The 17,054-nt window shown below is 33.9% G+C and overlaps 2 protein-coding genes and 1 pseudogene across 4 annotated transcripts; 2 read left to right on the top strand and 1 right to left on the bottom strand.

Moving 5' to 3' along the window:
* The first annotated feature begins 4,143 nt into the window (after positions 1-4,143).
* 5-FCL (5-formyltetrahydrofolate cycloligase) lies at positions 4,144-7,790 on the top strand. 2 transcript variants are annotated; one of them, XM_011044333.1, is made up of 8 exons: positions 4,144-4,445; positions 4,555-4,695; positions 4,941-5,105; positions 6,078-6,119; positions 6,232-6,277; positions 6,975-7,045; positions 7,177-7,303; positions 7,385-7,790. In XM_011044333.1, exons 1-8 carry the CDS (start codon positions 4,178-4,180, stop codon positions 7,401-7,403), a joined length of 879 nt encoding a protein of 292 aa, XP_011042635.1. In that variant the 5' UTR covers positions 4,144-4,177; the 3' UTR covers positions 7,404-7,790. The 2 variants fall into 2 exon arrangements, with proteins under 2 accessions (XP_011042635.1, XP_011042636.1); XM_011044334.1 differs by having other exon boundaries at positions 4,145-4,445; positions 7,378-7,790.
* Positions 7,791-8,294: 504 nt separating this feature from the next.
* Positions 8,295-9,327, top strand: LOC105138279 (germin-like protein subfamily T member 2; annotated as a pseudogene).
* Positions 9,262-12,379, bottom strand: LOC105138280 (transcription factor bHLH79-like). Of its 2 annotated transcripts, XM_011044331.1 has the most exons (6): positions 11,984-12,379; positions 11,209-11,412; positions 10,918-10,983; positions 10,573-10,641; positions 10,387-10,464; positions 9,262-9,541 (listed from the first exon to the last, which is right to left on the bottom strand). In XM_011044331.1, exons 1-6 carry the CDS (start codon positions 12,254-12,256, stop codon positions 9,455-9,457), a joined length of 777 nt encoding a protein of 258 aa, XP_011042633.1. In that variant the 5' UTR covers positions 12,257-12,379; the 3' UTR covers positions 9,262-9,454. The 2 variants fall into 2 exon arrangements, with proteins under 2 accessions (XP_011042633.1, XP_011042634.1); XM_011044332.1 differs by lacking the exon at positions 10,573-10,641.
* Positions 12,380-17,054: the final 4,675 nt, after the last annotated feature.

The following is a 17,054-nucleotide window of genomic DNA, read 5'->3' as shown; positions in this document are numbered from 1 at the left end:
TAGTAGTAGTAGTAGTAGTAGTAGTAGTAGTAGTAGTAGTAGTAGTAGTAGTAGTAGTAGTAGTAGTAGTAGTAGTAGTAGTAGTAGTAGTAGTAGTAGTAGTAGTAGTAGTAATAATAATAATAATAATAAAGAAAGAGAAGAAGAAGAAGATGATGAGAACTTGGAGATGGAAAATTAATGTAAGGATTAAACAATAATAATAACAAATGTCAAGGTTAGAGGTTCCACTAATGGTATATCAAACAAGTATAGTATAAACTCTTATTATTGAATTGGAAACCACACACAAAGGAGGTTCCAATCAGATTATATATTGTTAACATGATTACATTAGTCATCTTATTCAATTAATGCTAATACTTGTAAATCTCGTCAAGCATTCATGATTATAACTTATGTTAACAACAAATCAAGTTCCTTTCATAGCTCAGGTGTCGGTTATACCATACATTATGGGCTATGAAAGTGCCAAACATTTGTTGTACCAAGTGTTATGTAACATAAATCAAGATTAGTCATTTAACAAGCAAAGTATTAAAGAGTGAACAAGATAGCAAATATAAAACATGTTAGTATCAAACATTAAAGTCCATATTAAGTTTACATTATACTTATTCTTACACCATTAGTGTAACCTTTTCACCTTGACATAATTAACTTAGCTAGACATAATGAAAGAAAGCAAAATAGATAAACAAAATAAGAACATAAAAGTTAACTAAGTAAAGGAAAGGAAATGAAAGGCATAAACTTAATATTAATGAAAACAAAGCATAAAAAATACAAAGAGAGAAAGGAAGAGCATGATCTTGATCTGGAAATCAAGATGCCTAAATGCATGGCAAATGCCTCCTTTTATAGGCCAAAAATGGGAACTATTGATTTGATGACTAATTGATAAGTGGGTGACCAACTTTTGACTTGGTGACAATCCTTATCTTCTCTTGTCTGCCCAAAACGTCATTGATAACGTCAAAACTGGAGCCAGTTGCAAACATGAAAGTTGTAGGCAATTGTCTCAGCTTTCTTGTGTAAAAATTTCAGCTCATTTGGACTTCTAGAACTCCAGATATGGCCAAAATACCGAATAGTGCTCGGGCTGGAAGACAGATTCGGGCTTCTTTGTTGTTGCTACAATTTGGACTTGATAATGGCCTTTTTAGATCTTGGGCTCCATATGAAAGTTGTAGGCCTATGTCTTACCTTTCTATCCATATAAATTGGACCTAAATCTGAGATATATAGCTCCAGATATGACCCATTTACCGAACAGTGTTCCGGTTTGGATTGCACCGACATCTCTTTTCTAAGTTTGGCCATCTCTTTATCCTTGCAATTTAAGTTCTTCAAGTCATCAATCAATCCTTTCATTTATGTGATAGATCTGCATTAAAAATAGACATTTACCACAAATTACAGGTATCTTGTATTATTAGATACATTATTATAAAACATATTTTAGTTAAGGAGTTATTGATACTTCAAGTGCAAAATGATGATATAAAATCATGATAAAAATACATTTTTAAGTACTAATCAATATTCAAATTCCATAGCATGCTTAAACCCATCGTAAGTGATTGTGATCGTGATGGTGTTTTTCTTAGTGACTTTTGGCAACAATTATTCAAGTTACAAGGGATAAGTCTCCATTTCAGCTTTTCTTATCACCCTTAAATGGACGGCCAGACAAAAGTAATCAATAGGTGTCTTCAGACTTATCTTCAATGTTTTATTAGCCTTCGGCCTAAAGATTGGATGCAATTCCTCACATTTGCAGAGTATTGGCATAATACTAACGTGAACTCCTCTACTGGCTATACTCCTTTTGAAGCAGTTTATTGATGCAAACCTTCAAAGTTAGTCCTTACATTGACCAATCGTCTTTTTACCTCAGCTGGATGAACTACTAAGAACTCGTTCATCTATTCTTCAATTGTTGCGACAAAATCTATGCGAAGCCCAAAACCGCATGAAAACTTTTGCTGATAGAAAGTGCACTGAACGTGACTTCGAGGTTGGTGATTATGTCTACTTACGCCTGTAGCCGTATCGCCAATGCTCAGTTGCAGTACGAAAATCTCTCAAGCTTTCGCCACGATATTATGGTCCTTTTTAGATCGAAGAAAAGATTGGGCCAGTGGCTTACAAGCTAAATTTGCCTGCATCTACAAAAATCTACAATGTTTTCCATGTATCCCAACTAAAGAGGAAATTAGGCACTGCAGACGTATCACAAATTTCTCTTCTAAATATTTTAGATGAGGGAATCCCAAAGCCCAAACTTGCTCATGTGCTGGACGATTGCGTTGTTTGTAGAGGTCGCTGTAATTTTACTGAGATCCTAGTTCAATAGAAATGTATTTCTCGAGCTTCTGCAACCTGGGAGCGATTATTTGATATGAAAAGGTGCTTTCCTAAACTTAACCTTGGGTACAAGGTTACTCTTGACGGGGAGGCATTGTTACAATCCTAGTCTACTGTTGGGAAGTCTTTTTGAAGATGTTATTTGCTAGTTTTTGTTATCATTTACTTGGTTTTTTGTTCGAAATAGCGAAATAATATTACTGTTACTAGTTCCTAGTCAAATAACTAGTTTGTTAAGTAACAAACTATGAGTACAAATAAGAGTAAACTGAGGAAACAACTTTAATTTTCTGTATTTAAATCCTTGTTTTAAATGAATTCAGGTATCAAATTCAATCATTCAAGAAAAAATCACTTTTTTTTTAAGGCCTAGTTACCCTCAAAGTAGCTTATATTCTCGTATACACATTGTTTTTTTCTATCTAGTTGCCGGCTCAAGCTAAGGCATCTAACAGATTTTTCTGCTGTAGACGTTTCTGTTCATATCTTGTTGCTGTGCTAATACTGTAGATGACCATTATTAATTATCCAGCCAGAGAAATCGGAAAATGGGAAAGCCAGCACCATTCTGCAATGACTGAATAGCCAGCCATGGTGGTGGTGTCCGAATTCCTTCTTTACCGAAACTTGAGTTCTAGTTCTTTCTTTCTTCACCTTTATGTCTATCCATGCACCATCGTACTCCTTAGTTTTCTTCCCTTTTTCTCCATGCTGCTAGAGGAATTAACCGACAACACAAAGAACAAAAGCAAACTTTACTAGTTCTTTGTTTTTGAGGGTTTAGAAGAAAATGGACTCAACACTGGAAACCAAAAAAGGGAATATAAACCATTAGCGTATGGCCATTAACTTTACATTAAAAAGCTTTAGCCGGACTGTTTTCCCTGGTAGATGACGTTCTTCACTTGGGTTTTCCATCAACTTGCTGCTGTTTCTGTGGTTGCTTATGACCGGCTTTTCCTGGGTTTAACTTCAACAGATTGAGACCCAACAACTGTTGATAGAAACAATATCTGGTACTAAGCTGGTTTCTTGCATGAGTCATTGTCGTTACACCTAGGCATTTACTTGTACACAACAGAGCCAATCTTATGAGCATACAAAAGCGTCATATCTCCAGTCAGGTCTTTTCAATCTATGAGATAGATAAGAACTCCTCCTTTTCAATCTTTTTTGTTTCAGCTACTGATTTAATCATGCTGGCTCTGTTTGCATTTGCAGGACATCTAGCTATGTAGCCATGAATGAACTCTTTGTGAATGCCACGTATGCACCAGATGGTTTTTTCCAGATCTCGAAGAACATCGCTAACTTCCTTGGACATCATTCGCTGCTATATTTAGCTCTTTTGGATTTGTCGAACATCTTTTTGTAATGAATTCCTTTAACGACAATTATGTTCAGTTAATGCAGCCTTTTATTTTCATCCTCACAACAAACCAAATAACAAGAGGATGAACCAACTTACAGCTTCCCTTTTCAATTCTTCAATCCTACTAATATTTCGTAAAAAAAGAAAAAAGAAATTTTATATTAGCATGCAACTAGTGCATCTTATTAATTATTTTTTGAGTTTCACTGAAAAAAAAATATGCAAAATAAAAAAATCCATGATCCATTGAAAATAATAATAAAATATTTTTATATAAAATTTTATTTTTCCTAAATATATTTCTTAATTTTTGGAAGATTACTCCATGGCATGCTACTAGGGAGACCAACACAGTAGAAGAAAAGATCTGATGTGGCGTCTATACATAAATAAAAATAATAGCAATAGGATAAGGAGTCCTAGTGCAAAATAATAATGTGGAGAAGTGGGCTTAGACAAAGGGTTAAGGAATTGTTAATGATTCTCCCATCTTGCTCATTCCTACCACCTTCTCCTTCGCCTTCACAACATGTGGCATTCACCAAGAAGCCACTTCTAAGCCTAGCCAACGCTTCTCTGTGTTCGCCTGGCACAATGAGCACCGCCACCAATCTCGACGGAATATTCAAGGAGAAACAGGTCCTTCGATCCAAAGTCCGCAAGTCCCTCAAGTCCATGGACCCTTCCCTCAGATCTCAAGAAGGTACCGTTAACTCGTTAAGGCCATCTTTTTTTTCCCCCTTACCATATCGTAATAAAAATCATTATTTTTTGATAGATTCATGGCTAATTCTCATCTGGGTTTTCATCAGACGATGCAATTCAAAGTCTTGTTTTGGAAGCTCCATGGTTTAAATCTAGCCAGAGGTTGTGTGCTTATATAACTTGTAGTGCTCTACGTGAAGTTGACACTTCAAAATTGTTGTCTCAAATCCTGCAAAATCCAACCAAAGGTAGCTCTGTCTGTTTATTCTTTAATTTCTCAAAATTGTCAATACAATGACCTTGATATAGACGTAAATTCGAGAATGCTATAAGGTAGGGTTAGTAGAATAAACAATTTCTTGCTTGATGCTTTTTGTATGTGAGGAAAATCCCCTCTTGTACACTAAACTTGTGCAGAATATGATTCCTCGTAACTTTTTTATGAGCTATCCTAGATGGGGGTGGACTTCTTATATGTTTTCTTCAACTCTAGATGGGTCAGCTCAGAATGCAAAAAAGCTTTATGTTCCGCGTGTGGAGGACAAGAATAGCCACATGCGAATGCTCAACATTTCAAGTATGGATGATTTAATTGCAAACTCTATGGATATTCTAGAACCGGCTCCTGTAGATCAACATGGAAATGCACGGGAAGATGGTATGTGTGGTACACGATATCTTTTTACAGTCCAAAAAATAAACCCTGACTTCCCTGTGCTACAGATTATTTGTGTTTTTTTTTTCCTTCTCTGATTGAATGTATGAGAAAAGGAATAATTTTAAGCCCTTTCTTCTTTCTGAGGGAAGAAAAGGGTTTGAATTCTTATTGTTTATGATTGTTTGCTTTGGAAATTTGTACCTGCTCCTTAGTTAGCAGAGAAGTAGAACTTCTGAAATTTTGATCGCCAACTATTGCCTCCTCAAATCTAGAGAATTCCCTTCAATTAATTTTTGTGATTTAAAGAAAGTAAATCAGTTTGCTGTTCATTCATTAGCATCAAATATAGATGTCTGGTATGCAGCAGTTAATTTATAAAATTGTCCTCCGTGGTGAGAGACTCTATAAAAACCTTATCCTTTGCAACCAGGCTTTGTCCCTGCCAACTGGCTTCCTTTGTTCTTTAAGGAGTTGGCAAAGTTGGAAACAAGTGAAAGTTGTTTAGTTCAATTTAGAGACAAATAAACAAGAAGCCAAATGGGGGAGGCTTTGGCCCGGGCTTTTCTTGATCTCTGGCTGGTGAATGCATCCAAATACCCTAAATAAGTTGCTTCTAACATGCTTTTTGGGTTTGGAGGATCAAAGGAGGCAAGTTGCTGAGGATGTATGTAATTTTTGCTATGATTCGACACATTTTTCTGTGAGCATTAGACTACAAATTTTCTGAACAATGGAATTTTTCCTTCTATTTTTGGGTTCAAGGAGGGATGACGTTGCTCATGAGGAGGTTCAGAATATCAGCGTCCTGAAAACCTCAGTCATATAATAAGTACTAACATCCATCCATGTCAATGCTGGTGTTAAATTGGAGGCATCGCCTCTAGAAATAAATTGCAGACGCTTATTGATTCATAAAATCATTTTTGCTTTATATCTGATAACAATTCACACTCAAGATCCTTCTTGATGCAGTTATGCAGGCAAACAACCCAGTTGATTTGTTCCTCCTGCCTGGTAACTGTTTTTTTTTTTTTTTTCTCAACCCCTCCACTGCAAATATATTTGAGAAATTTAGCAAAAAAAAAAAAATTCTAGTAGATAATGTATGTCATGTTTATGTTGTCAGGACTTGCATTTGACAAATCTGGAAGACGCTTGGGCCGTGGTGGAGGGTGAGCTTGTGCATCATAGCCTACGCTTCTTTTTGGGTCTATATGAAGTATTGTGACCTGAACTGTTTGGATGTCTTATCTAATTGTTAGAAAAAATAATTTCCCCTTCAATCTGTAACTCAAAGCCTTGGTATGATGCCAGATTTCTTCCAAACCCATGCTTTGGATGTTTGGAGATTTAACCTTGCTTTTCCTTTTGAATAAAATCAGCCTTGATATTAGGATGATAGTCGAGTTACATGTGGTGAGAAGCCACTAAGCATATGGCACAGAAATGGGAGCCTTAACCACCCTCTTGAAAAGCCAATAGCATGGAAGTTGCACGGTCTGAACTGCCATAGTACTGGGATTTGGGATTTGGGTATTATTTTGGACAGTTTTAAGGGAGGGGCATCCAATTTGAACCTCTTCTAGTGGAGAGCTGCAGCTATCAACTAGGCTATGCTTCAGCCACGAGATTTAGGGCATTACTTTTGGTCTCCCACAGTAATTACTGAATCCAATTGCATGGCTATTAGGACAATCACAATTTTAACCTAGCGAGCACATCTGACTGTGCATAAGCTCATGTTTCTGTGTCCTGCACACATTTCCAATGCATACTTTCTATACATTGCTAACATAATATTTGCAACCAAATTATATCTTTCTTTAATTTTTGCATTTTCTTGTTTATATGTGCAATGAAAAATCCTAGTTATTATGACACTTTCCTGAGGAAGTATCAAGAACTTGCAGAGGAGAGGGATTGGAGGCAACCCCTCTTAGGTATTTACTTGTTCACCTCTTTATAGTATGATGTGTTAAACTTGCTTCCTTTATAAATACAATCATTTGACAGATGATTTTGTTTTGTTTGTTTCTAGTTTCTGTTTAAACAACGTGCTGTTGTTTTGTAGTTGCACTTTCATATTCTCTGCAAATCATAGATGATGGAGCTATACCCGTAACTTTGAATGATGTACCGGTGGATGTTCTTGTGTCCCCAGCTGGAGTGATTCCCATTAGCCAAGCTGCCTTAAACAGGTTTTGCTGCCTATATTCTTCTATTAACGAGTTGGATTAAACTTTCTAGTATCATGATTAGTGTACATTTCCAGAATGCAGATTTGACATTGGACTTTGAAACACCACATCAATCTTCTTCAAAGCCTTTATGAAATTAATTTGGTTGGCCTGTAACATGACGAGGATTTTATATTCTTAAGGCTTGCAATGCTAGACTTCTGCAATTGGAATAGGATTAAACTTTCAGATATGCCAACAATGAGAGGCCATGATTGGTTGTCCAAGGAACATGACATTTGGTCCTTATAAATAGTGCTTGATGTGAAATGGTTTGGCATGATCTGTATTTGCCATGGGCAACTAACAAAGTTGAGATACTGGAAATAAGTATTGGAATAATTAACGAACCTTCTTGATACTTTGGCTTTTCATTGTTTGACGAGCTCTTTGCTGTATAAAATGGAAGTAAATTGAATGCTGACAAGTAATGGTGATCATTTTTTCATGTCTGGTCACAATTTCGTTTAATCAAGGAGTAGCTTCTCCTCCTGGAAATCCCAAATTGGATGCTTCCTTTTATTTTGTGATGCATGACCTGATCCCATCGGCTTTAGTGTAGCACAATTGAGTTGGTGGTTGAAAATTTGGCTCATGAAGAGTCTTACTTCTCCCATTACATTTTCTCTTCACGATAGGTCATGGAAGTCACTTTGTTTATGCGTTGTTTCATTGTCAATGACCATTTCAACTCTGGAAAATAACAGAGATCCCATCGGCTTTAGTGTAGCACAAGTGAGTTGGTGGTTGAAAATTTTGGCTCATGAAGAGTCTTCCTTCCTCTATTACATTTTCTCTTCACGATAGGTCATGGAAGTCACTTTGTTTATGCGTTGTTTCATTGTCAATGACCATTTCAACTCTGGAAAATAACAGAGATCGCCATTGTTTAACATATCTGAACTCCAAACTTTCCATTTGTTTAAGTCCATTTCTTTGGCCATCTTGGTGTAGTTTTTTATGCTACTCATGCCACAAGCCCACCAACTTCACCAATTTTTATTGGTCATCAACGTACACATCAGAAACTAAGATTGTTAACGGGGTTCTGAAGAGATAACGAGCAATGTATGATAACCGTGATCTTTGATTATTACTGTATTCGCTAGCACACTCTAAGATCTTCCTTCTCCAAACTACCTCCTGTTTCCGTGACTGAAGTCCCTGCCTGCCATGATTTCTTTGCCACCATTTCGCTTGTTAGGGTTGTTGCTTCTTCCCTTGCATATCGACCCAGCTGACCTAGATCAACTGCAGGATTTCTGTGTTGCAGATTTTTAAAGCCCCCATATCTGTAAATGGCTTCCCTTATAAACCTGGGGCTGAAGTAACTTAAGATGATTTTTTCTTCGATGGGTTAATCAACGAGGGAAACACAAACAAACATATTTGGTTGGTCTGTGACTCCACCAAATGCCCTTGCCTTTCCTGGCCTCAATACTCTTGGAATTTCCACGAACCGAGTTGACTTTGCCCCTGGAGGATTAAACCCGCCTCCCTCACATCCTCGTGCAACCGAGACTAGCAAGGTCTTTCACTCTAAAGTATTGACTGTTGGGCAGATGTTTGTTGTTCCTAGGGGTCTTGTCACTTTCAGCTGAACGTTGGAGAAGAGAACGCCCTCCTTTTCACAGCTTTCTACAGTCACTTGCCTGGGTCAGCCATCGTCCCAACAACTCTATTTGCGTCAAACCTCAATTCCCGGTGATGTGTTAACCAAGGCATTCCAAGTAGGAAATGACGTAATTGATATCATAAAATCTAAGTTTGGTTCTCAACTAGTTCTCACATATCCATTACTGAATTCAGTCAGATGATATGATACAATTAAAGATTATATGTATTTCTACAAATGAGATGATAGTACAACTTCAGTAATGGTCACAGATATCACGAACACTGAATTCAGTCAGATGATATGATACAATTAAAAATTAGATGTATTTCTACAAATGAGATGATAGTACAACTTCAGTCATGGTCACAGATATCACAAACACATTTCTGCATCTAATGTGGAAGCCAATAACAAATTTCTTCTCAATAAACTGAAGAAATCTAGTTCCTTGATTACGCTGCTCTTTTAAAACTTCCACCAAACTGCATATGTAGCTATTTGGATTGGGATCCTTGAACATAGTCTCTTGTTGGTTGTGGGCCAAATATCATTCCAGTAGCATCAAATGGCTGTGCACCAAGCTACAACAAACCATCATTGAACAAATCACATGACAGAAAAAACTAACAGAAGTGTTTACTGACACAGCTCTAATCACTGGATTTTGTAATTTCATCAGAAATTTCATTTGTTTGCTTGTTCAAAGACATGAGCAATTGGAAGAATACAGTATGAGATTGACAAATACAACAAAGGATGAGGTTAAGATCGCTCTCACAACGAGTAACCTCTCTTGGCTGCCTTTTGTGTTCCAAATGCAAACCTCTCAACTTACATTCCAAAACTGGGGCAACAGCAGTTGGGATCCAATATTTCTTTAGTGCAATTTCTCCTATGTACACCATATACAAAACCTTATTACAGATCCTTGTTCTGAGACACCAGAAATACTGAAAACTGAAGATGTTAACTCGTTCAGATTCTGTGCAAGCTATTAAATGCTGGCACAGTGGCAGCATTGCCTAACAATCAGAATTCCGGGCAGGCTTTCAGAACTACTACATAGAGAAACCTTTAACTGAAATTTTACAAATAGATGAAAAATAAAAACAAAGCAGCTTTTGTTTTTAATCTGGAGGCGCGTCCCTCCTCAATAACAGGGATCCGAGATGGAATCAGTTGGTAAGAATTTAAAATTGCTACGGAGTGGGTGCATATCCAATTTTGACAAGCGCTCACCAATTAGATGCAGCAGTATCAATGACGCTTTTATTTTCTAGGTGGTCATAGTTATTACATGGGAATCAACAATGGCAGAGCAATTGTAAGAAAGATGCCAGAAACTACCTCTCATACTATGGTAAATCGATTCTCGATTCTGTGATGATGTAAAAGTCAAGTGCTCAATCATGTTATGTCTACTTACATCTTTTGGATGAAGGCCTTCAATCACGGGGCTCGTGCTCATCCTTGAATTTACTGCTTCTAGCTTCATTGAGAGGAACTATAAAATCAAATTTAAAAAGTATAAATCTAGGTTCAACTTCAACAGAATAGAAAGGAAAAAAATAGTCTTGAACTAGCAATAAGCGCTATAAGAAGGGGATACTACCTCAACCTGACACTGGAGTGACTGGATGTAATTAATTATCTCATCAAGGGCAAGTGCTTTACCAATGACCTTGTTAAAAGAATAATCCATATGTGAACTGTGTTAAAAAATGATTGTGATTCTGATAAAATAAAAAATGAGGAATTTCAGTTGACACCTTCCATCTTCCAAAATGTCTGTTATGGGATGGCTAAATTATGAGGCATGAAGTTTGGAATACAACAGAGACCAGGTAACAGATTCATCCTCAGCCTACCTCGGCCTTTTCTTTAAATTTTCCTAAGAATGTTTTTTGCAGAACTATGGTAAAATGACCAAGATAAGACCAGCAAGATAAATGAGCACCTTATTACACCCAGGGACCAAATCTTGGAGTATCTTCATCCTCTCACTAATCCTCTCTCTCCGAGCCTGCCAAAAGCAAGTCTATAGTAAGCAGCAGGTTTAAAAAATGCCCACCATTTAACTCTTAAGGTTCAAACAGATCAAAAAAAAAAAAAAAAAATCAGCAGTCTGAAAATGATTACAATTTCATATCAACCTGAATCCATTTTACATGAAAGTCCTACTTCATTCTTTTTCAAATTGAGAAACGATTTAAAAATTAGCAAATTAAAGGGGGCTGAAGCAAATTACTCTCTCTGCTAAACTGTGGCTATCGGTCGCTTGGCCCCTTCTTGATCTGACATGAATATAGTCTTGCATAGGCGGCTCAGATGGTTTACTGCTTGGTTCAGCTGGCTTGTTATTAGCAGCAGAATTTGCTTCTATTTCAGCTCTTGAATCAGTGTTTTCATTCCTTGACCCCGAAATTTTCCTCCGTTTACCATTCAAATCATTCTGCCATAAACACAATGAAAAGGTACAGATATACATCATTTCCAGTTCAAGACAATAGTTCATTTCTATCCCCTAACCTAACATCTTCAGTCCAAAAAGCTGAAAATCTCAATCAATAAAGTAACAACCGCTAGCTCCATTCGGAAAAAGGAATTGTAAGGACAGACAAACAAGGGAAAAGACAATTCAAGAACTTGTACAGATCACAGGTTCATGCGCGGAAGAAAAGGAGTTAAATTGCATAAATAAAAACCAACAACCCATTTCAAACGCAAAGCAAGTAAATAGAATAAAAATTAATTCCCAGTTAACAGATCCCATTCTGAAAATCTAACTCTCTTTTTCCTGTTTATACATGGGTATAAAGAGTGACACTCTTCTTTTTTTTAAAAAAAAAAAGTCTCCTTTCTCCTATTTTCCTTCCATTTTCCAGCAAAAGTTTGCATATTCATCAGTTCAGGCTTAAAAAAAAGCAACTTAACAAACAAAACATCTCCCATTTTCTGAGAAACCAAGCAAAAGAAATAAAAAGAAAATACAAAAGAGAAAAGAAAATGAAGCAGAAACGAACCAAATCATGGGCACTAGTGGTGGTAGAAACCATTATGGATGAGTCATCCTCCTCGGAACTCAAATCTCTAGCCTTCCTATTTCCATTTCCATTTCTACCCCTCTGCTCGGTCACAGTGGATTCGTCAACGGACCCATCTCGGTCGGCCAAATTAGCCATCCGGAGGCCCAAAGCAGTTGAAGAAGAAGGTGGAAAAGGCCACATCTCAGTTAATGAGTAGGAAGATGGGTTGGCCGCAGAGAAGGACTTCTCGTTCATCAATGGAGGATCCATACTGGATTGGATTGGAGTCACCAGAAAGGAGACAGCGTCAGCGTGTGCCAGTGGACTCTAAGTTGATGCTTAGTCAAGCTCAGACTGGAGTTTTTTTTTTTTTTTTTTTTTTTGTGTCCCTGTCACAAAGAGGCTTTTTCTCCATTTTATATCTTTTCCTTAGTTTATTTATTTATTTTGTAGAAAATGAGCGTGGAGGACATAAATTAATTCGAATCAATCATTTTTTTTAAAATAGGTTCTTACGTCCATCCCCAAAGAAAATCTCCATACTTGAATGCCTTCTTTATTTTCACTTGTATATTTTTCATGTTTCTAATTGTGATAATCTATTTATTTTCTAAGTTTTAATTTATTGTGATTGAAGGCTTAACCCTTCTACTAGGTAAATGATCCCTTGGTTCTTGTCATTAAAAAAAATAAAAAAGATTAAAATTATTGTTGTTATTTTGCTTTATTTCATATAGTGTTTTCATCCATAGTATGTACAGAAAAATCATGGATGGTCTCTTGATAAAAGTTGCTCTAAAATGTGCTTTCCAAGGAAATTCATAATAAACCCATAATTAATGGCCTTCAAAAACCCCCTTTTATCAACCTTATTCAAGGTTTTTAGGCAATATGTATAGGCTCTTTTTTTTTTCTTTTTCTTTTTTACTTTTAATAGACATAAACAACTTCCTCAAGCTCAACTCTTTCTTAAGAATTTTACTTTAATATTTTATATTAAGCTAATATATATTATTTTAAGTAAAATATAATTCAAAATATCACAAAGAAAAAATTACATTTTACTCCCTTCTCTTTATAAAATAACAAAACTCATGAGCTATAAATTCCCCCATAAATTCTTTAACAACAAGGTTCATAATATCTTCATTCTTAATATTTTTAATATATATATTTTCAGAGTCTATCTTTTTAAAATATCATTAGATTTATAAATGCCCCGTGAATCCTTTAACAACAAGGTTCATAATATCTTTATTCTTAACATTTTTAATATATATATATTTTCAGAGTCTATCTCTCTAAAATATTATTGTATTTTTTCTCTTTACAAAGTTATTAACTTCATCATCGAAAAATCCCATATCTATAAAAAAAAAAAACATTTTATAGGTACCAACTACTGGTCATCTTAGTTTGCCCTGCACCCATGTTACCACTATAGCTATTGGTTATCTTAACTTGCCAGACATTACATATTACAAGTTATCAAACATCTTGACTAAGAATAATGAATTAGATTGCTTGAATTAAAAGATTAGTTAATTATATAATACACAACTTTATTTCTAAGCATTTTAGATTTTAAGATTTATCAATTTGGCATGAAAATAATGAAGGATTCCTTGATGGAAAAGATCAAGACTTTGAAGTTGCATCATATATATATATATATATGAAAAATAATAAGGAGTGACTTTGAAATAAAATATCATGAGTTATTATAAATATCATATAATGAAAATATTTGTATAATGGATCATTAGTATTGAGAATTGTCTATTTGGTTGGTTATAAATATTGTCATAATGAGCATTTATATGCAATGATTAATATTGATGTGTTTGAAAAACATATCACCTCATTTTGCATAATTATGACATGGTTAAATGATCAAATATGTGTTTAAAAACTAGGGATGTTACACCTACACACCCAACTATTTATCTATAAATCAATTTTATCCATCACATAATTTCACACATTTCAACATTTTAATCTATATATCCCAAAACAACTAAAAACTAAATAATCCTTATTATAACATTCAACACTTATCTCAAGCATTCATATAAATTCTTAAACATCTATTAAACTCTTTATTTCAATTTCACTTCATCTAGACTTTTAACATCGAAGATACCAACTTAATATTCACACACACTTCAAACTTTAATTCATCTCTAATTTCATAAATCAATATCCATGTTATGATATTGAATTCTCACTTAGATCTATTTCATTTCCAAGTTTCAAACTAATTCTTATAACATCACCACCCAATAATAATATTCGTGTTTCACATGCTAATTCATTGTAAATATTTGCTTATTTTTTATCACATCTAAAATTTATCTATTTTCTACATTTCCCACATTTCATACATATAATCACATCTACAATGATGATAGTCAAATTTAAGCATTCCTAACATCATTTAAAACATTATACTTACATAATTTCTTTCAATTTAGCCAACTTCAAAATTTCAATATTTCAATATATCTAACATGAAATATTTAAAATCTTAGCAATCTTCCTTCTTAATTATCATTTTTTTCAATTGATAATTTTTCTATTAATAATATTTTTTAGATTTTCATACGAGGAACTTACATTTCTTATATAAGATCAATTGTTTGGAAGTTTTTTAAGTTGTTTAAAAGTTTATTTTAATATAAAAAGTAAAACTATGTTTCATTTATAGTTTCATTATTTTTCAATTAAGTTATGTATAAATAAAAAACATCATTTTTTTCTTTCTAAAAACCAAGTACAATAAAGTATTTCAAATGAATAAGCATCTAGTATATAAGATTTCCCATACATAAATTTTTTAAAACATTTTCTTATATTTTTGTAATGATGTTAATTCTTTTTTATCCAATTTTAGTTGATAAAAATATATAAATAATTAATAAAATTGAATATTATACAATTAACAAAAAGCCTAAAAGAGGTGGTGCTTTTACTGTGCATCACCTCACAAAACACTATTTATTATAATATTGTTTTTTTATCCTTCAATATTTGGTTTATTAGAGATTGAGCTTTATGATTTGTTGTGGTTTGATTTCTATGTGATTATATCAATTTAATTACCTGTGTTATGGGTTTAGCGGGTTATTCTAGTTGACTCATATTTTTTTAATTAATATATTTTTTTTTATCCTTCAATATTAGGTTAATTAGGAATTAGGTTTCATGATTTGTTTCAATTTACTTTCTATTATGTTATCCTAATATTATGACCTGAATCATGAGTTTTGCGAGTTAATATAGGTTGACTTAGGTCTTTTTATTATGTTATTTTTAGATTAAACTTTTTTCCCAATTTTATTATTTAACAATGAGTAGTTTGAGAATTATGCTTTATAATTTGTTTTGATTTTCTTTATATAGGGTTATCCAAATCTCATGATCCTTGTTGTGGATTTGATATGTTTGTCTAGGTTAGTTTGATTTCTATGAGATTATTCTAATATTATGACCCAAATCATAGATTTGGTAGGTTAACTCAGATTGTTTTTTGTGTCTTTTTTATAATTGATTTTTTTTAATTTCATCTTTAAATATTGAGTTGATTAAGAATTAAACTTTTTAATTTATTTTTCATAGGTTCATCATGGTCTCATGACTTAAGTCGTGGATTTGATAGATTAACTCGAGTTGATTTAAGTTGTTTTTTTATCCTTTCTTAATTGATGTTTTTTTCATTTTCATCTCATCCTTCAACATTGGATTGAATGAGAATTAAGATTCATAATTTATTTTAATTTACTTTATATGAGGTTATTCTAATTTTATGATTCAAGTCACAAATTTGGCAGAGTAACCCGGGTTGACCTATGTTATTTTTTTAGTTTCATTTCAATGAAGTTATCCTGGTATTATAACTCGAATTATAGGTTTAATTGGTTAGCTCAGATTGTCTCTAGGCTTTTTTTTTTTTTTTTTTTTTTTTGAATTTTTTCCTTCAACATTGAGTTGATTGAGAATTAGACTTTATAATTTGTTTTGATTTTTTTAATGAAAATATCATATTCTCATCACTTATGACATGGACTAGGCAAGTTAACTCAGGTTTATTCGAGTTATTTTATTTTTATTTTTTTTAATTATTTTTTTTTAAAATTTTATCCTTTAACATTGAGTTGGCTGGGAATTAAGGTTCATAATTTATTTCAATTTACTTTATATGGGATTATCCTAATCTTATTATTCAAGCTGTAGGTTTAGCAAGCTAACTTGAGTTATTCTTTTTTAGTTTGATTTTTATGAGGTTATCGTAGTGTCATGACTTGGATAATGAGTTTGGCGGGTTAACCCAGGTTAACTTATGTCATTTTTTATGTCTTTTTTAATTGAGTTTTTTAATTTCATCTTTTGATATTGGGTTGATTGAGAATTGAGCTTCATAATTTATTTCAATTTACTTTTTTATAGAGTTATCATGGTTTTATGACTTAGGTTATGAATTTGGTAAGTTAACTTCAGTTGACTCAAGTTGTTTTTTATCCTTTTTTAATTGATTTTTTTTGCATTCTCATCCTTTAAAATTGGGTTAATTAGGAGTTGGACTTCATAATTTATTTTGACTTACTTTTTATGAGGTTATCTTGGTCTCATAACTCAGGTTATGAATTTGATAGATTAATCTGGGTTGTTGTTTTGTTTTTTTAGTTTTTTCATTTCATCCTTCAACATTGAGTTAATTAAGAATTATATTTCATGGGTCATTAATTTGGCAAGTTAACCCAAGTTTATTTAGGTTGATCCAATAAGTAGTGTTTTAAAACGCAGTTCAACCGGTGGGTTGACCTGGGACCCGGCCAACCCGAGCCTGGAATCGGTCCGGGTGGTGGCAAAAAGCCACTAGGGAATTGGCCTAAGGAAACCAGGTCGATGACACGACTAAAAGATTGATGTCTTCTCCCAAGTGCAGGAGTGTCGAAGTAATAAATAACCCGGCAAGACCGGGGTCGAACCACAAGGAGGTTAATTGTACAAATTATAAACAACAATAATAGCAATAACAACAATAACTATAATAATAATAATAATAATA

The sequence above is a fragment of the Populus euphratica genome, unplaced genomic scaffold, assembly GCF_000495115.2.
Source record: "Populus euphratica unplaced genomic scaffold, PopEup_1.0 scaffold77.1, whole genome shotgun sequence".
NCBI lineage: Eukaryota > Viridiplantae > Streptophyta > Magnoliopsida > Malpighiales > Salicaceae > Populus > Populus euphratica.
Note: the sequence above shows the minus strand (reverse complement) of the source record. Positions and strands in the feature narration are given on the sequence as shown.

What these genes read in the sequence shown, in the direction of transcription:
- LOC105138280 (XM_011044331.1), bottom strand. Translation starts at nt 12,256, where the DNA reads ATGGATCCTCCATTGATGAACGAGAAGTCCTTCTCTGCGGCCAACCCA. An exon ending in CCACTAGTGCCCATGATTTG is followed by an intron (nt 11,413 to 11,983) that starts GTTCGTTTCTGC and finishes TGTTTATGGCAG; the next exon opens with AATGATTTGAATGGTAAACG. An exon ending in CACTCCAGTGTCAGGTTGAG is followed by an intron (nt 10,465 to 10,572) that starts GTAGTATCCCCT and finishes TTGATTTTATAG; the next exon opens with TTCCTCTCAATGAAGCTAGA.
- 5-FCL (XM_011044333.1), top strand. Translation starts at nt 4,178, where the DNA reads ATGTGGAGAAGTGGGCTTAGACAAAGGGTTAAGGAATTGTTAATGATT. An exon ending in TGGAAATGCACGGGAAGATG is followed by an intron (nt 5,106 to 6,077) that starts GTATGTGTGGTA and finishes TTCTTGATGCAG; the next exon opens with TTATGCAGGCAAACAACCCA. An exon ending in CGCTTGGGCCGTGGTGGAGG is followed by an intron (nt 6,278 to 6,974) that starts GTGAGCTTGTGC and finishes GAAAAATCCTAG; the next exon opens with TTATTATGACACTTTCCTGA.